Source organism: Diplodia seriata (genome assembly GCF_021436955.1).
Source record: "Diplodia seriata strain FDS-637 chromosome Unknown scaffold_15, whole genome shotgun sequence".
In the NCBI taxonomy this organism is placed as follows: Eukaryota; Fungi; Ascomycota; class Dothideomycetes; order Botryosphaeriales; family Botryosphaeriaceae; genus Diplodia; species Diplodia seriata.
In genome coordinates, this window is record NW_027117322.1 from 50,672 (window position 1) to 69,302 (window position 18,631).

An 18,631-nucleotide genomic window follows, 5' to 3' on the forward strand; every position below is an offset into this window, starting at 1 on the left:
GTAGTGACGGCTCCACAGCTTTTCCAGACCAGTGACGCTCCTCGATACCGACACGGCTTCACTGCCCACCTGTGTCTTTACGTGATTTTTATCGTGGAGATTGCCGTCACAAGGCTCATTCTGACTCGAAGAAATAGCATCCAAGCTGCTTCCACCTCCCGAGCTGCTGAAGAGGTAGGTAGATTCTGTCTCACACTGCAGAATGGTCACGCTTACTCTGATTCCAGATGGCTTCCAACACCGGTAGCAATGCTGATCCTCAGCGGCTTGCTCTGCAAGACCTTACAGACAAAGAGGTAGAATCTCGTTCCTCCCATCACGCAGGCGTCGAATACTGAAACAATGACCAGAATCCCGATTTCAGATACTCGATTTGAGCTGACTGCAGCCCGGTATTTGTTCAAGATTCGGACATGTACTTTCCTTGTTGCGCTCAATTCAACGGCCCTTGGCTGCTCAAGTCTTGTAGGTTCGAGTACGTGCTGACTCGAAGTTCCTACGGAGAGTCAGAAGTGGCGATGATTCGATGCCTTCGAAGTGGATACGTACCTGTTGGAAAGAGTCGTCGAATATGCTCCTGAAATCTTCAAACGCGGCGTACGAACTTTGAGCTGTTGGTGAGGCAAATGCGTGTGGGTTGTCCATTGCACTCAAGGGGTCGAATTGTCCGCCGTCAAATCCACCCTGCTGGAAAGACAAGGGCAGAGGTGGAAAAGCCAGGCTGATGGAATCGGGTGATTGGTCATTGTCAGCGGGCTGAGCGGGGACACCGGGCAAATCTCCATTGTTCTGAGTCTGTGGGGTCTTGCCAGCCGTGGCATTCTGCGGTATTTGGCCGGCAGAAGGGACCGCACTGCGACTTGCGCTCTCTTTCGGGTAGTCGTCTTCCTGTTGTGCCTCCGCCTGCTCCGAGTAAGCTGGCTCGCGGATGTCCAGGACTGGATTCGAGACGTCGTGGCTTCCTGCCTGGAGGCTTGCGTGCGCCTTTTCCAGGCGGTCTGCAAAACGTGAGGCCAGGTTTCCCTGCGTATCGATGATTCCGGTGTAGTGTTCCCCGCTCCAACGCGTCGATATCTCACGCAACAGTGATAGGGCATGGGAGACGTCCGCGGAGACCAGCTGGGTGTAATGTACAGAATGTGCTTTTCTGGTCAGTTTTCATGTTCGAGGCATGACGGACAGCGTACCTAGTAGAACCCGGCCGGCGATGAAGAGACAGAAAGAGAACTGTGGATTCGTGATGCCATCGCTGGCGCGCAAGAACTCTTTTGCGATCATGACGATTTCCTTTGCGGCTGTGAGGCAGGTACCAGCCGACGTCGATGATGGAAGGGTGGCTGAGTAGTGGTGCCATTGCTTGACCGGATACGCAATGGCTTGATGGAGCTGAATGACGGCCGCGTTGTGGGTGATGTGAGCTAAGGTCAGGTTTGGGTCCATGTTTCCGTCCTCGTTCAGAGCGCAAGCGGTTCTCCATTTCGGTGGTAAGAACAGGCGCCATCTACCTCTCGTCAGTCTCAAGCCCGGGCCGTTTGTCACCCTCACCTACCTGACGAGTCGAAGGTCCAGCTCTTTAAATCTCATCAACCAGACCTGGATGCCCTGTGAGCTCTTGAAATTGATGCCGTGTTGGAGAAAAAACTTGGTGACCAAGTTCAAGCTCTCCGTGGCTTCGATGCAGAAAGCAAATCCGCCGATGGATTCAACCTCGTTCTCGTTTGCCGAGACGCGCTCGCTTGTCGGAGTGGGTTGCTGCTGAGATGGAGACATGTTCTCGCCGATGCCGAAGTATGGCGTAGTTGTCGGTGTCCCGGCTTCCCAGATACGCCCCTCGCAGGGCAGACGTCGGCGTACATCGTTTCTAGTGAGGCTGTTGTTCCAACTATTTCGGGTGAAAGTTGTCAGGCAGGCAGCGCTTAGAGAGTAGAAACTTACCCTGTCCCGATACTGCAGAATCGGTCCATCAGGAAGGCGTTCCAAAAGATGCGTCTACGTTCTTCGGATTCTATCCATGTGTTGACGTTGCCGAGGAACGACATGCGGTGAAACAGGTACTCGGTGTTTTCTCTTGACGCATTGTCGTCCTCTTCTTCCACGCTCAGTTGAAGTTGCTCAACGGATCTGGTCAGCGAATTTACGAGGCTCCATGCCATTGGCCCACGGCCGCCTCCGATCTGGTTTATGAGTGTTAACAGCGGACTTGCACGAATAAGAAAAAGGACTTCACTTACAATGTCGAATGCAACAATCACCAGAGCTTGCAGGTTTTGAACCGTGGCCGTCTCCATGCTTTGGAGGATAACAGTGTGGCGGCATCTCGTAGAGAGGTCTTTCAAGTCGGTTCGTCCCTTGAAGTAGGCATCCGGGCTGAAACGGGCGCATACACTGACAATGGCGTGAAATATGGTCACCAGCCGGGGCTGCTTGCTTGGGTCCGCCATCTCTTCTCGGAACGAACGCACGTGAAGCACGGGTATCCACGGATGAATGCGTGAGGCGTAGAGCTCGAAAAGGCTTCTCAGCACCTCCGGCGGAGGCAGGAGTGGAGCGGAAGCCGGCAGCAGTGACTCTGATGATCCATCAACTCGTGGCCGTTTTGCTGGACGGTCGACAGGAACATCAGGATCAAGCTGATGTGCGCTGCTGGAGCGCGATGCTGCAGCAGTAGCGATGAGCTTCCTTTTGAGATGCTGGCTTTGGGAAGAAATTGCTGAGCCATCATTGATCTCCTCCGGAGTTCCAACAAAGGTCCCGGATGTGGCGAATGCTCGCTCCAGAAACGGCCTCAGGAGCATCGACTGGCCCAGCAACATCTGCTCAAGCGTCGCTTACGCCTGTCAGCTATGAAACAGTGCCGCTGGTTGTTTCTGCATGCTTACAGACACGTTGGCTAAGTGATTCTATGGCACCAGTGCGGAAACCCGGACGTAGCTTGGACTCCTCATAGACGCATTCTAGCCCTGCGGTACCGTTACTAATCGAGATTTGATTGGAAGATGCTGGAGAGCAAACCGGAGCTGTCGCACTGAGAGCATGGCTGCTGCCGGGTGCATTTCGCCTTGCGTCTTCTACAGCTTTGGCAGCTTGATCAAGTTAGCGGAGGCTGCAGAGACGTTGTTCCCATTACGTACGCAGGCCCGGCGTCTCTTCCCTCGGACGTGTTCTCGTCGTCTTGGGTTTGCCATGGACGCTTGTCGCCACCGGGCCGGGCTTTCTCTGCGTTTGGCATTTCGACTTCGAATCATGCCTTCGGGGCACGCTGGGCTGATATTTGAGCCTCTCAGATTGCTCAGGAGACAGCTAGAGACATACCACTTGGATGGGTTCATGGCGCCGCCCACGGGAGAATTGGAGTGGCGGCTGCGGGGAACCCCGCCTCCCGAACATGATGTATGCAAGTCGCTACTCCGGTGGGAGAGTGTCCTGCAAGATCGGCACTGATGATCCCGGCTGAGAAGCCAATCAGCGAGGAAGGCCGGTGGGCGGAGCTCGGGCTGTGTTACGGAGGTCCCCCGTCGACGAGTTGCACCACCAATCGCGCGTGAGGGGAAGGCGGAAAACAGCAAAGATCGCCTGGCAGATACATGAATGTTACTGATGCATCATGCCCACAAAAGGTCACCCCAGCTCGGATGATCGCCGCTCGTGACATGACCCTCGAAATAGCCATCAGACAGCCTCGCCTGAGACGTCCATTTTCCCTCCAGACCTCTCCGCTTGACATACTCGTAGTATGGCAGGTTCCAGACCGGGAGAGCACTCCTGACCCCGAACGAGTGTGTTGAAATGTTCGCCCAAGGTCCACCAACCAGCACCGCCTCGCACCGGTACCACGACGGGTCATACGGCACCGTCTGGTTGAGATTGAAAGCGGCCGCATACTCGGCAGCTTTCAGAAGGACGTTGTCTCCCAGGGAAAAGAGGTCAGCACCCTGCGATTGCCCAACGCGAGCGCCCAGCGCCGTCCAGGCAATTCCCGACTGCGTGTGCCCTATCCATGTGTCTCAGAAAAGCAGCCGTACATCCACAAGAAGCACTCACCTTGATCTCTCCCAGCTTCCACCGACTGCCCCGTTCGCGGCTCATACATGGCCAGCACCCCCGCGCACGGGTTGTTCACGTACTCATTGACCGCGTAATTCCACAACCCCACATCATCCAGATACACCGCAAAACTCAACAACGCCTTCACGCTCACCATCCCATAGTTCGCCTGCCCGCCCGCCGCCGCGCCCTGCCGCGCAAACAGCCAGTACAACGCCGCCGAAAACCCATTCCCCCCACGCCACGACCCGGGCCCGCCCCCCGCCTCCTCCCACCCCCCCTCCCACCGCATGATCTCCGCCGCGTTCGCCAACAGGTCCCCCTCCAGCCCCACCACCAGCGCCCGGTCGACCCCGACGATCGCCGTGAGCGCGCCCCCCCACGCGTCGAGAATCGTCGTGCTCCGCTCCCAGTGCAGGGGCGACCGTGTGATGTACCACATCAACGCGTTCTGCCACGCCGCCCGCGCGTCCGCCGTGAAGGCGCTGTAGTTGCTGGCGCTGCCTCCGCGCGAGAGTACGGCGGAAGGGCCACCCATCGTGTAGGTCGATTGTGAAAAGCTATCGGTGCGGAACGCGGCGTAGGCGCTTGCCCACGGCTCGGTTTGGGCGGCGACGCCGCTGCGTATGCGCTCGAGCGAGGCGTGCGTGTGCCAGAGGCCAGGGTGGACGAAGTCGCTGGGACGGGATTTGAGGAACGGGGTTGGGTCTGTGGGGTGCGCGGCGAGGAGCGGGATGGGGCCGAAGGCGGTGGGGATGTCGGAAACTAGGGCGGGGGTGAGGGGGAGGAGGAGGAGCAGGGCGAGGAGGGGGATGTGGTGTGGGGGTCGCATGGGGACGGTGAAGCGTTTGGGTTGGAGAACGGTTTCGAGTAGAGGAAGATGGAACTGGAGTGCGGTTCGTTGGGTACTAAGGGAGGGGGTTTCAACACGGGTTTCATAGGAGTGACGTTGAAAATGGGTGGCCTTTAAGCTACTCCGCTGGGGAAACATGCGGGCATGCAGATGTTCCAAGCTATACAAGGGAGTGACATCTACGCTACTTTGGTACCCTCCCCTGGTGATCGGATTGCAGGGTTGATGCGGGTGGCTTCCGACACTTGTCCCGCGTTCCGGACGGCCCTTCCATCCCTGAAGCCACTCGAGTTCCGGCCTTCGAGGGGCGTGGATCTCCCAACCAATGTACTTTAACAGTAGGGCAATGTAGGATCCGAGCAGCTTCCGGCAATGAACTTTTGGTCTGCCTCTGGGAGGTCCTTCTCGAAAATCTGTGCTGAAGGATCGAGAAGGCGATCGATAACATGTACCACACCCTACGCTCTTCATATTAGTTTAACTCATGGTTAAATAAGGCAGCAGACTTGCGTTCGTTATCGGTATGTCGGCTTCGACTACTCGTGCAACCCCGTTCAAGATCAGAGAATCCGCCACAATTTGGGTGCTCACGTATAAGTAGCTCCCAGTCTGCAATGGTCGTTGGTATAGAGAGTATGGAAAGGCACTGAAGCTACCATGACTCACCTGGATTCGACTCAATGTGCTGTTGAAATCATCTTGTTTCAGGGCGGTATTCGGGACGTAGTGATGGTTGAGGACATTGCCAATCCACCATATTCCTTTTCTGGGCAGCACCGTGAGCTCAACAGATATCTCAGCAAGTGTGGATTCTCTTACGGTGTGCTTGTATAGGTTTGGAAATATGTACCAGTGTTGTTGAACGCGTCATTGCTCGGGGCAAAAAAGGTGAAGTTCCAAGACGGGTACGTGTCAAATGCTTTGGAAAATCCTAACAGGCATCTGTGAATTTGATGCCCAGTGGCATGTAAGAGAATGAAACAGAGGTTTCTGCATACCAGCGGGGGTTTCAACCATTTCAGCCAGCTTGCTCAAGTCTGTGCGGGACTGGAGAAGGTCCGACACGGTGACAATTTTGTCCGGCTTAGTGGGGACATAGAGACCTTCTGGCTCAACAACGTAGCTCAATGGCGCTCTTGCGAAACATACGGATACGAGAAAGAGCAGAGATACAAAGACGATTTTCGGAATGGGAGGCATGCTGGGAGACCTTGATGGCAAAAAGACTGGCGTCCTTCAAGGAAAGGAACCATAGATTATCGATTCAGGTACACAGCGATGCACGGTTGAACTGTTCCGTTGTTCCTGTTCTTGAGTTATTAGGGGCGGGGAAGCCTTGCCGAGCTTGTGGTTGTGGTCGGGATAAGTGTCGGAGATGGGCCCGCCGCCCGCTTCGGTTCTCAATCTGCTTCCGGCCCTCCTCCGCAAACAGGAAGCGGCAAAGTCAAACGGTATGATTGAGTAAGTATATCTACAGTCAAAATGGTATAAATCAACTTCTCAGACTTTGCGGGGCCTTCGCAGTCCGCCGTATCGCGGCAAACATGATGCAGCTACCGCTTCTTCCATTGATTGGTATACCTTTCGTTCCAATGGCCCTGGCAATATCAGCAAGGACACCCCAGATGGGATGGAACAGGTAAGCTCGCTCCTGGTGTGCCATTATTACTTCTGACGAGGGAATCGCCAAAGCTGGAACACGTTCAAGGATGACTTCAACCAGAGCACCATCGAGCAGACAGCAGACCTCCTGGTGTCCACCGGGCTACGCGATGCCGGCTACACCATCCTCACCCTGGACGACGGGTGGCAGGCCACGGCAAGATCCGCCGACGGACGCCAGCAGGCCAACCTGACCAAACTGCCCGGAGGCATCAAGGGCGTGGCCGACTACCTGCACGACCGCGGCCTGTACCTCGGCATCTACAGCGATGCCGGCATCCATGACTGCGGCTTTTCGCCAGGGTCCTGGGGCTATGAAGAACTCGACGCCGCTACGTACGCTGAGTGGGCGGTCGACTACCTCAAGTACGACAATTGCGGGGGCTTTGCGGCGAACGTCGAGAGTCCGCAGCTAAGGTTCTCTGTCATGCGGGATGCGTTGCGTGGCAGTGGGCGGGACATCTTTTACTCGTTGTGCCAGTGGGGCCATCAGTTCCCGTGGTACTGGGCAGACCGTGAGTAACGTTTTTCTTCGTGGGAGACCGTTTGATTGACGAACAGACTGGTAGAGATTGGCCAGTCATATCGTATGTCTGGGGACATCACCGACGTATTCAGCGATACAGGCAAAGACTGCGCTGTGAGCATCCACGTCTTGTTGCCACGAGCGTTGTGCTGATCAAATACGTCGACAGTGCAAAACGGCGTATTGCCTCAATACTGGCTACGCCGGATGCAGTATATTGACCATCATACGAAAGATGCGGGAGATCTCGGCATTCCAGAAGCCTGGCAGCTGGGCCGACATGGACATGCTTGAGATCGGCAATGGAAACATGACTCTCCACGAACAGCAGACTCATCAAAGCTTCTGGGCAGCGCTCAAGTCTCCCTTGATCATTGGAGCGGACCTGAGAGCGCTTTCCAATGAGAGTCTAGACGTCCTCAAGAACCCTGAGATCATTGCCATTTCCCAAGACAGCCTCGGGGAGGCCGTGGCTTACTTGGAAAACTTGAGCCAGGAGAAGGAAGTCCAGGTCTGGGCTGGTCCGCTGACGGATGGTCGAACAGTTATTCTGGCTTTCAATGAGGGGAACTCGACCACGACCATCACCATTCCGCTCGATGAGGTCCCTGGCGTCGATGGAGATCAGGCCTTCGAGGTGAGAGATGTATGGGCCAAGAGTGATATCCCAGAAGTTCACTGGAATCTGACGGTGGAGTCGGAGACCCATCAAACCAAAGTGTTCATATTGAAAGCTTAGTCCCAATACATCGTAAGCAAGAGCACAGCCTTAGCAGATTGTACTTGAAAGTAATGTTTGCACGTACAAGCGGGTCTCCCAAACGATGAAACGCTAAACACTGTGTTCCCCCGAACTTCTTTCGTTGGGAGTAACATCATCCTGTTCAACAGCTTCTCCACCAGGTCTCTCAATGTCAATACCAAAACGTTCACGATCAGTTCCTCTGGCCCACCAACCAAGCCGGTAGCGATAATCCACCAACTCCCCTCCCAACAACCGCTTCTCCCCCTCCACCGTCGCCGCCTCTCGTGCGAGTATCTGCAGCAACTCACTGCCAGCGAACAAGCCCATCGCCGAGCCGACGCTGCCCGGATTCCGCGGCAAGATGCGCGTCTCGCGTTCCAGCAAAAACGACAGCCCAGCACACACCGCCATGAAGAGCAGCGCGCCCTCGAGGATGCGCGTCGAGACGGCGTTCTGCACCAGACGCAGCCGGTCGCCATCGGTGACTGTGCCGACGAAAGGACCTTCGGGGGCGCCGCCCTCCGCGGTGCGGAAATACGCGTTGAGGTTCTGCGCCACGATCTGGCGGTACGTGTGCTCCGCCCGCTCGAGCGCCCGCGCCATGTTTTCCTCGCCGACCAGCTGCTCGAGCGGCGTGCCGTCCCGCCCCCACACGACCGCTTGGAAGAAGGCGTCTTCGTAGCCGAGGACGTTGTCGGGCGTGATTGCGGGGATCGCAGCGGCAGAGCCGTTGATGCCCATGGGCTTGGCCGTCGATTCGTCGGGCTGCGGCGGCTGAGCGTCGTCGATGGTGTAGCCGGGCAGCTGGAAGCTGGCGTCGACGAGGATCGATTCCATGTACGGGGTGCAGGAGAGGAGGGTGGTGTTGTGGTACCCGTCCGTTGCGCTGCGGCCCAGCATCCACCAGAGATAGGAGCCTGGGCAGCGGTATGTGCCGTTGACCGTGCTTTCGAATGCTATGGTTGCGAAGTAGTCGACGTTGAATGTGCCGGCGCTGGAGCTAAAGCCGGGCACGATGTGGATTTGGGCCAGACTGCCGTTAGCAAGTGTTTGCGTGCATCCTGGCGGCGGAGAGATGTCGGGACCCGGTGGCTGTGTAGACGTCGCAGCGTTCGGGATGCTCGGATAGAATTGGCCGGAGCAATTCATACGAGGGCGTACTGCAGGTACTCGAGCTGAAAGAGACACGTTTCGGGTCGTTGGATCTGGGTCCCCGATGCGAGGAAATGCCAGTTCATCGAAGGTCCACTGTGGAAAAGATATGTTGTAGAATTGGACCAGGCCGGCGTCTCTACCGTCTCTTTCGCTGATATTCATCGCAGACGTCTCTGGATTAAACCAATCAATGATCTTCATCGTCACTGGTTCCGTCCGGGGAACTAGCCTCGTTGTGTAGAGACCGCTGGCGCAAACAGTCAGAATGGATGAAACCAAAGCCGCAGCCAGTATAAGAGCCAAAGACAAGTGTCCTTTGAGAAGAGCCCTATTAGCTGCGACTAGGACCAGTTTGTCCGCCGGATCTTCTGTAAGTGTCTGGACCTTGGAATTCCCCCGGCGCAGTGTTTGGAACGGATGTAAGACAATGGCGGCTGTCCCAAAGGATGCAAAAGCCAGACCGATTCCAGTCATGGTCGCCGTTGGTCCATATAGCCAAGCGTACCGCATAGAGCTACGATCGCTCACCGTTGCAAGGCCCCCTTTCTTCCTGGACAGTTGAAGGATAACCTCCAGGGTAGTTACCAGCATGAGTGTGACGGCTATGATAGCCGTCCGAAAGATCGGAGAAGCAGCCATTGGCCGCCACCAGCTGGCTTCTGGGTCAATGTAGCTTGGCAATGCGGAGTGTTGTTCAGGTTCCGGTTGAGGCATGACCGAGATAAAGGAAGGAGTGATGCCAGGCCTGTTGCGGGCGGCAAATGTATAGCCCTCGAATCTCTGCTGCAATGATTTCGCACAAACAGCTCCACTGCCATGCAGTAGTCTCTGCAGCGAATGGCTCTGTGATAGAGTAGCGGCTTTCGTCATCAATAGACTCGCATCCTGTTTCTCAGCTTTGGGCCATTGCACCCAGGTGATGATGCAAATCGTGGCCAGCAATGCCAGGAATGATTCCATCAACCGTAGAGGTAAGGAAATAACAAAGAGTCTATCTTTGGTGCGGATCGCTGTGCCGGAGGTGCTCCGTTGCGCTGGTGCCAAGTGGGCAAGGTTTATCCATTGCGGTACCACAGTCTGGAAAGCTTGACGAGAAGCCTCAGCCAGGATGTCGAAGTCGAGGAAATCCGCCAGTTCCGTCTGCGGGAGTGTTTGGTTCATCAAGGAGAACCAAGAGCCGAATCCCGTATTCGTTCCTATCTTAGCGTAGATTAAGTTGAATGCCAGCTCGACGTTGAAATCGCTCAACACTATGTCGATTGGTAGGGTGTGCTTCGTTACATTTGAGATGATAAGTGAATCGTTTGTGTTCAGATCCGGGGTAAGGCTCGTCACTGTTCGTCTTGTCAAGGAATAAACGGGGTCGCAGATGATTCCTGAGAGAGATTCTGGGTTGCCGTCTTCGAATCCGGTAAGAGAGATTGATATTAGTATCCTGGAGGGATTCTGTTCATCGGTAACATTTGTGCATACTACCGGTTCGATCTCCGAACCTGGTCGCAGCCCTTCCCCTCTAAAGATCTGGGTGAATGAAAAGTCTTTGGCAAAACAGTTGTCGGTCCAGACATCGAGCACAATTTTCGGATTAAGGTCATCCGGGTTGTAGGGGAGATCTGGGTTGGAATATTTCCACTGGAAAGGTTCACAGCCCTGGAACTCGACGGAGAAGACGTCCATGTCGGCATGTATTGTTTGACCACGCACTTGAAGAGTAAGCGCTGAGCTCTTGTATGGCGATGGAGACTTACAACTTGTGGGGTGAATGAAGGTCTGAGCCGCCAGCGTCGAAGTTGTGCCGAATGGGTACGAGATATTGCGGTCTTTGACAACCCACGCGATCGATTCTGGATCTACCGGCCCCTTCACTCCATATAACTCGTCTATCGAGGTGGTAAAGTTGAACTCGTTCCGAACAATTAAAGATATCTCTTTAGGATACTTCTGACTGCGAAGACCAAGTAATCCAGTGGATGTAATGATGAGGGCGCGAAGCAATAACGTCCCGAAAGTCCCGGCTGCGACGGGAATATGTAATGCCCTTAGAGACATGAAAAGGTCCTTTGGCGGGATTTCCGAAGCGTAGTCCAAGAGAAGGACTTGTCCCGTTGAAGGGGTTCGATTGGTCATCGCAACCCACGGCATCATCTGCTTTGCTCGATATTCGAATCGGCTCCAAAATGCGGTGATGATTGTCAAAACTGCCAACAGTTAGTAGGCGAGAAGCGACTGAGGTTGAGTTCCAGTATTACGAAGGGTTGGGCCATAAGTCCACAAATAATGGTCCTCCCGCGAAGCATCAGCAAGACCATGGTGCCGCTGGGAGAAGAATTGAAGGGCCTCCAAGATGACTACCATGGCTAAGAAGAGAGCAGCATAGACCATCAGCCATGACCGGAGATTTTGCGTGATTCCTTGTACTTTTTTCGCTCCAACTCCGTCGATGCTCAGCTCGCCTCCGCTGGTTTCGTTGAGACCATTTGGGGATGTCTCCAATGCGTCATACCCGCTCTGATCAGCAGAACTATCTGAGGCCGACTGCCACACTCTAGAAGCCCGGCCAAATACCTCACCATGGATGTTTTCTTCATAGCTGTCGCCGAAGGTAACCGCTTGGTTGTTGCTTGGACGGGCACTCTCACCAATACTTGCGACATCCGGACTGCCGTTGCTTGAGTCGTTCTCTTCCTCCGTACTAAGATCCACCACTTGGTCGTCGCTGTGTGCTTCCATATTCAAGCTAAGTAGGGCTGTATGTGTGTTGTCGTATCTCAGCCTTGTATGCCGATCAGCGTTGGGGGGCTGTTGTATTCAAGTGGGTCATATTCCGCATGCCAAACTTCGGCTTATCAATGCCTGCAAGCTCTGAAGGCTTCAGTATACATTGCTGCCTTTAGGCATGTTTTCCAATAGGACGCATTCGTGGCTGCGTCCCGAACAACCGCAGCAGCTGGGAACCGGCTTATTCTGGGAGTGTTCGCCAGTGATACAGCAGGAACTAGCCGTGGCTTATGCATCAACCATGCAGCCGCCTATAAATATTCCGCCATCTTCGCGAAGTCTGGTCAGTCACCCAAGTAGGGGAAATTGCACTCGCTACCACCTGCACACCGTTCTCGTTCGCTTCCAATCATAGTATATCTTCTATGCCACCTGGCTTGATGATGCAGCAAGGCTGTTGCATTAATGACCGGGTGGGGTGAGATTTGCAAGCCAGACCAAGGCAATGCACATTCAGCCTTGCCACGAGCAGAGAGGCCGCCCCGCAGGCCTCATCATGGCCCTAGATCTGCAGGTGAACCCAAGAATTACATTCCGCGATGGTTGGTTATTTAAGGCCTCAATGTGCTACAGCATTCAGCCGATCACATTTCAACTTCATGGATCGGTGTTCGCATCCGCCGTTTTCTGATGAAGCTGGCTTAAAGCCTCAGCCACCATTCCGTCCACGTCGTAGAACCAAACTTGGTGCGAGCGAGCCTCGATCTCACGTGCGATCTGCTTGTGGTCCGATCCACTTCCCGGGTGCGAAAACTCGTAGACGTTGCCCACGACGCGGCTTGTGTCGACCAGCCATTGCGACCGTTGGTACCGCACATGATTGTACACCTGGAGCGCCGTGCGCACGCTGGCGCTCCTTTCCGTGCTCGAATTGTGGACGGCAGCCTCGATCAAAACAGCCAGGGCAAGACAGTCCTCTATGCCGCAACCTGCGCCAGCGCCGTGGTGTGGTGATGCCGCGTGTGCAGCATCACCGGCGAGGCATAGGCGTCCGGCCACGTACGTTGGTACTCGATGGTCGTACGTGTCAAAAACAGCCCATTTGTCCAGCTGGTCAGGCAGCAGGTCCATGATGGTCCGCACGACGGGGCTGAAGTTGGCGAAGCCTTGGGTGGCCTCGCTCTTTTTGGCCTGTGCGGTCAGTCTCCCGTCCTCGGCTTGCCACTCGTTGCGAGCAGTGACGAAGGCCACGACGTTCAGAAAGGTGCCAAAGGCGACGGGAAAGGTCACCGCGTGCGCGTTGGGGCCGAGATGCATCATTCTATTGGAAGCCCTCCACTCTCCGAGAGCAGCTCTGGCTTTCTCCATGGGGACGACGCCACGGATGGCATACTTGTGGCTGTAGGATGGATGAGAAGCTGGATGAGTATCCCCGAGCATGATTCGTCTCATCTTCGACCTGATACCATCGCAGCCGATGACTATGTCTCGATTAGCAGGCCCCGGGGCCGGTGGCTGGTGTCGGCACTTACCAATGTCGGCGTCAGCGCTCGTACCGTCCTGGAATGTCAGAAGTACCTTTCCGTCATCGCCCATGTCTGCCGCGGACATGAGTTCCTTCGCGAACTTGACCTTCTCTTCCGGAATGTGTCTGACCAGCTCCTTGAGGAAGTCGGAGCGACGACACCCTTCGAACCCTCGCTCTCCGAGGTACAGCTTGAGGATGGTCTCCTCGTGTTCCGGATTGCCTCTGTCCCAGTTGAAACCGTCGACGTAGTAGAAATAGTCCTCGGTGTTCTGTGCTGCCACTGTGCGGAATGCGGCATGGATGCGAGGATCTAGCAATTGCATCGCACGCTCTGCATTCCGAGTGAAGCCAATGCCTGCACCAAGCTCTTGAAAGCTTGCTGCCCGCTCAAAGATTGTGAACTCGATGTTGCGTCTGAGGAGACCGACGGCCATGGATAGGCCGACGATGCCACCGCCAACAATGGCAACGTGGAAAGAGGCTTCGTCCGATGTCATGATTCAAGATGGACGGACGGAATGAGTTTCAATGAAAAAATGGGATCGAGGGGCGGGCTGACAAAAAGAGACAGCTACATGCGTGTGCGTGGGTTTTACGTCTTTGGCCCCGTCTGACGGTGTGGTGGTCGGATCATGCAGATGGAGCCAAGGTCCAACGTCAGCTTACCGGAACCGCAGACTATCCCGAAAGAAGTTCGGTCTACCTGCGAGTTGGACATGGTGTGGCTCAAATCGAACTGTCAAGCTCTACAGTTGGTGTTCGCCCGCGGGTTAGTCCTCCGCCCGGACTTTGAACTTTTTATTGGATCCACGCTTCCTCGTCAGCTTCCGTCATAGGGAAATGTGATCACTGGGAGGCAACAGCATCTCGAGAGCTCCTCGGAAAGTCGATTTAAAGAAACGACCCCGAGTTGCAGCTTTGATTCTGCATCTGGCCTCTGTGTCTTTTGCGTCTGATTGCCAAGAACAACCCAACTTGTTGCGTTCCATTTCCACACGATGGTGCCTGATTGTTCATTGTCACTATTTGAGGATAAACATAACACTCTCGTGTTCGGTAAGCCGAGTGAGGAGGGTTACTGAGTTCTTTTTCATCCCTACTTCCATGGCCTACTCGGCTGCCTACGCGCCCTGACCCTCTCGCTCGATCTCTTCCATGCGCTCGACTGCCAGTCTTGCCACCTTCCTCACGTCCTCTCCGCACACCTCCTCCTTCTCCGCTACATCGGCAAACCCGTCCTTCCAGAAAGTCCACCTCTCGATCCAAGTCCCTCCCTTCCTCTTCTTCCACACAGGCCCGGCGGCATAATCCGCCGTGTCTCCACGGCCCGACGCGGCGGCAATGTGCGCGTACAGCTCACGACCGGCAACCATGATCCACTGCGCCGCGATGGGGACGTGGAAGTCCAGCTTGGTAGCACGCGTCTGGTAGGCGCGGGAGCGCGGATCAGGCCGGCACTCGAGCGCAAGGGACAGCGTGATGATGCCATCGTGGGAGAGTGCGGCGAGGCCGGCATGGGTGAGGCGTGCGGCCAGGGTTTGGAGGTTCCTCCAAGGCGAGCTGTTTCTGGCGCTGGCGGTGGTGGCCTGGCCTGCTTCTCCATCTTCTGCGGAGCCTGTGGTTTGGGCTGGCGGGTTTGAGTCGGTTTCTGCGTGGTTTTGCGTTCGCTGTCAGCAACAGGCGGATGGAGAGTCAATGTGTTTCTGGAGGGCGCTTACGGTGGAATATGTCGGTCAAGGTCATGTCCATACCGTCCAACTCGGCGAAACGGTTTGGCTGGACGGGGAAATCGCGCAGAGCGAAGATCAGAGCCATCAGTCGGTCTTGGGAGGGGTGGTCATGTGGAACCTGTGCGGCGACGCGGAAGATGATGTCCCAGATCTGTAGGATGCTGACATGCTCGAGGAGGTCGTTGAGCTGGATGGCAGCGGATGCAGGAGATGTGTGGGATTGTGGCTGTAGGTATTCGTTGAGAACGTCGAATGTCTTGTATTCGAAGGTCCAGGGCTCGTCGTCGTAGGGGACGGTGAAGTCGATGGTGAGGTGCAATGAAGACATGGCAAAGTCGTGGTGGAATGTTCAAGTGAGGGGACGGATGCGTGAAGGGAGTGAGCTCAACTTATCTGTGCGGCTGAAGAACATGACGTAGCCGCACTTTTGCCTGGAGTGCATGGACCAAAAACACCGACCCCACGGAGCATCTCAGCTGCCCCGGTCTATTGGCCCCACCAACCCAACGTGGGGGCTCATGGTATAATTGGAAACATGTGGCACACCGGGTGGACGCCGCATTCACAGTCACTTCACTGATGCAGACCAATTTAGCTTGTTCGTGGGCTGATTTTCTATTGTGTACATACATGCAAAAAGAGCGAACGATAATAAAGTAATGCAGACCCGACTCTAATGCGACCAGCGCGAAAGCTAAAAGACGCCATCCTACCATGTTTTACCAATCTCCATCATATATGCCCACTACCACGTTTACTCGCAAAGAGCGAAAGGGCCCTTGTTGTCCTTCTCTGTATGGGCCATAACGCCGCAGAAGTCTTTGCTCGGGTAGGTATAGATGCCACGCGCGGGACCGATCTTGGACTTGTCGTCTGGCTTCTTCTCGTCGAAGGGGAAGAGGTGGCCATCGGCAAAGACGGGGAACTCGAGCAGCTTAACGTTGTCGGCATTGCACTTCTTGTTGGGCCACACGATCTTGGGTTCGCGGTTCTTAAACTCATGCGGGTAGCCGCTCTTGGTAACCTTGTCGCCGAGCGGTGCCGCGTGAATGTTGCCCTCGGCCTTGTTCTGACTGATTCGGATGTTTCCACCGCTGTTCTTGCAGGTGAGAATCTGATGGCATGATTAGCTGTAGGCGACCAAAGAATCGAACCCAACCGCAGTTGGATCCATCATCCGGACGCGATTGCTTGCATTTAAGACTCAAATCTACGTCTGGACAATGGATTCAACTACCGATGTCATAGGTCATTCTTACCTTGTCGCTCGCTGCAAGACCGTGGATATCGGTCTGGTTGAAAGGGGCTGCCGTCGCGCTGACGGCAAACAGAAGGTAACAGAGGCTCTGGAAGGCGTGCATTTTGAGAGTTTGTGGATTGGGATTGGGGCTTCGAGGGAACAAGCGGTTGTAGGTGTTACTAGTGCTGTTGGGATGAATGAGTTTGTGGTATCGTCCTCTACCTACGACTATTATTTCTTAAGTATGTAGAGACTTTTCTTTCTTTAGAGTTCTTGTTTCTGAAGATAACTACTACTTGGCTATGCTGCCGCCTGAGCTGAACGTCGTAAGGGCTCCACTTCAGCTGATGTTCATTGTGTAGCACGGTGAAGATCGACATTCTGCCGTTGCGAAACCCCTTGCGGGCCCTGTAAGCTTACGGAATGGAAGGAGAGTGATGAGCGTCAGCTCTCCGCATTTGCCGGATGTGGCATTCGATTCTTGCCTGCAGCACTACGTAATGATCGTCGGGGGCCGGACCGGACCGTCCAACTGGCCCCCATACGGACTTTGCCCCACATCACAGACCATTCATTACCTTAAACAGATGACGCCAACGAAACAGCAGCAACACCAACAAGGCCACCCGTCGAGTGCCAAGTCCGTCCATACCAACAATACTCTACATCGCAGTGGTTGCAGGACGAACCTCTCTTTTCCATGTCTTCAGTTTGGACGCGGCCGAGCATAACCCGTATGTTCAAGACAGACAGCTGACTACTCGGCGGAGATTGACAGCCCTCACAAAGATGTTCCTCCAGCACAATTATAAGGTGAGCCGGGCCAGCAGATTCCTCATCGACGCCATGGACACCTTGGCATAGTTGATTCCCAGGACCGCCTCGGCCAGGACTCCCGTCCCCGCATCGAAGACGAAGACGTCCGTGAGGAACGAGTTCCCGTCGGCGGCGCCCGCCTGCTGCGCAAAAACGTGCCACTCCTCTGCCTGCGGCACGCCGTCCGCGAAGCGCACCCACTCCCCGATGCCGTTGGCGATGTACATGTCGCCCAGATCGCGGTCCGTCATGCAGTTAACCCAGATGCCGCCGACCTGGCAAAACAAGTCGGCGAGAAACGCGTCAAGCGTCCCGGACCGGCCAGAGTGCCGCTTGACGACGCGGCCCGCCGACTCGTGGCCCTTGCCGACGAGCTTCTGCAGCCCGAATTACCGCTCGCCGTAGCCGACGATCTCGAAGAAGACGCAGTAGATGCTGCGGCTGCCCTAGATCACCTCGTCGGCGTCCTCGCTGCGCAGAAGCTGCAGGCAGCGCTCGTGGCTAACGAGCCCCGCGGCTTCTTCCTGCGCTTCGTCGTCGCTATCGCCGCGCAGTACCAGCTCTCCCGTAACGTGCGTGGTGGAAACCGCGCCGGAAGAAGCGGCAGAGAGGATCGGGGCAAACCCTCTTAGCAAACCGTTTTAAACCGTGCGCGTTTTTCTACCGGTTCTAATTTCTTAGCGAACCACTAATAAATTTAGATAGCTAGCTAAACTATTTACGTATCTAGTTTATATTAAAATAGTATATATTACCGCGGGTTACTATAGAACGCTTTAAGACGCTTTAAAATATTATAAGACGTTACTATAGTATAATATACTACTAAACTAAGTCTTTTTATATCTTTAGACGTTCTTTTATATTATATAAATTATACTATTATAAGTCTTAGTATAGTATTAAGTTATTTATAAGCCGTTTATAAGTTATTTAAATAAGAATTTTCTACTAGTTTATTATTTATATCTACTAGAATTACTAACTCGCGTTAATACTTTATAAAAAATAAAGATACTTTTTAAGTTTTATAGTATTAAATCTTTACTTTTACTACTTATAGTAGTAAATCTAAATCTTTACTACTTATAATATTAAGCTTTAATAACTACTACTAAGAATTTACTCGTTTATTACGTAGTTTAATATAGCTTTATAATAGATATCTATAAATTTAATTCTTCTATTTTTAAAATTTAACTCTCTCTTTACTAATTATTAACTTTTTTCTTTTCTCTTCGAGAAAGAGTAATCTATTCTCTAGTTTTTACTACTAAATTACTAAGTATATTTAAAGAATTTACTAAGATCTTATCGCTAGTAAGTTTATCTATTAACGCGACGATAGTTAGATAGCTATTATAAATAAGAATTAAATTAAGTAAAAAGTTAAGTTAAATAGACTAATATTACCGCGCCGGTTTTACTTAGATTTAGATTTCAGGGTTAGGGTTAGGGTTAGGGTTAGGGTTAGGGTTAGGGTTAGGGTTAGGGTTAGGGTTAGGGTTAGGGTTAGGGTTAGGGTTAGGGTTAGGGTTAGGGTTAGGGTTAGGGTTAGGGTTAGGGTTAGGGTTAGGGTTAGGGTTAGGGTTAGGGTTAGGGTTAGGGTTAGGG

General features: G+C 53.9%; 8 protein-coding genes across 8 annotated transcripts; 1 reads left to right on the forward strand and 7 right to left on the reverse strand.

Annotated features, from left to right (window-relative positions):
* Positions 1–433: 433 nt before the first annotated feature.
* SLS55_010681 (uncharacterized protein) lies at positions 434–2,813 on the reverse strand (the record flags this gene model as incomplete). Its single annotated transcript, XM_066782044.1, has 5 exons — positions 434–496; positions 550–1,142; positions 1,188–1,501; positions 1,550–1,882; positions 1,936–2,813. 5 exons carry the CDS (start codon positions 2,811–2,813, stop codon positions 434–436), a joined length of 2,181 nt encoding a protein of 726 aa, XP_066627654.1.
* Positions 2,814–3,602: 789 nt separating this feature from the next.
* SLS55_010682 (uncharacterized protein) lies at positions 3,603–4,128 on the reverse strand (the record flags this gene model as incomplete). Its single annotated transcript, XM_066782045.1, has 2 exons — positions 3,603–3,991; positions 4,125–4,128. 2 exons carry the CDS (start codon positions 4,126–4,128, stop codon positions 3,603–3,605), a joined length of 393 nt encoding a protein of 130 aa, XP_066627655.1.
* A 2,361-nt stretch (positions 4,129–6,489) lies between these two features.
* SLS55_010683 (uncharacterized protein) lies at positions 6,490–7,824 on the forward strand (the record flags this gene model as incomplete). Its single annotated transcript, XM_066782046.1, has 3 exons — positions 6,490–6,536; positions 6,590–7,078; positions 7,299–7,824. The coding sequence occupies 3 exons, from the start codon at positions 6,490–6,492 to the stop codon at positions 7,822–7,824; spliced, it is 1,062 nt and encodes a 353-aa protein (XP_066627656.1).
* A 93-nt stretch (positions 7,825–7,917) lies between these two features.
* Positions 7,918–10,662, reverse strand: SLS55_010684 (uncharacterized protein; the record flags this gene model as incomplete). The annotated part of the gene is made up of 2 exons (XM_066782047.1): positions 7,918–8,863; positions 9,491–10,662. 2 exons carry the CDS (start codon positions 10,660–10,662, stop codon positions 7,918–7,920), a joined length of 2,118 nt encoding a protein of 705 aa, XP_066627657.1.
* A 1,698-nt stretch (positions 10,663–12,360) lies between these two features.
* SLS55_010685 (uncharacterized protein) lies at positions 12,361–13,728 on the reverse strand (the record flags this gene model as incomplete). The annotated part of the gene is made up of 2 exons (XM_066782048.1): positions 12,361–13,184; positions 13,236–13,728. The coding sequence occupies 2 exons, from the start codon at positions 13,726–13,728 to the stop codon at positions 12,361–12,363; spliced, it is 1,317 nt and encodes a 438-aa protein (XP_066627658.1).
* A 624-nt stretch (positions 13,729–14,352) lies between these two features.
* SLS55_010686 (uncharacterized protein) lies at positions 14,353–15,289 on the reverse strand (the record flags this gene model as incomplete). Its single annotated transcript, XM_066782049.1, has 2 exons — positions 14,353–14,879; positions 14,950–15,289. 2 exons carry the CDS (start codon positions 15,287–15,289, stop codon positions 14,353–14,355), a joined length of 867 nt encoding a protein of 288 aa, XP_066627659.1.
* Positions 15,290–15,715: 426 nt separating this feature from the next.
* SLS55_010687 (uncharacterized protein) lies at positions 15,716–16,322 on the reverse strand (the record flags this gene model as incomplete). Its single annotated transcript, XM_066782050.1, has 2 exons — positions 15,716–16,075; positions 16,221–16,322. 2 exons carry the CDS (start codon positions 16,320–16,322, stop codon positions 15,716–15,718), a joined length of 462 nt encoding a protein of 153 aa, XP_066627660.1.
* A 685-nt stretch (positions 16,323–17,007) lies between these two features.
* On the reverse strand, positions 17,008–17,644 carry SLS55_010688 (uncharacterized protein; the record flags this gene model as incomplete). The annotated part of the gene is made up of 2 exons (XM_066782051.1): positions 17,008–17,394; positions 17,473–17,644. Coding segments are annotated over 2 exons (559 nt in total), but the record flags the coding sequence as incomplete, so codon positions are not given.
* Positions 17,645–18,631: the final 987 nt, after the last annotated feature.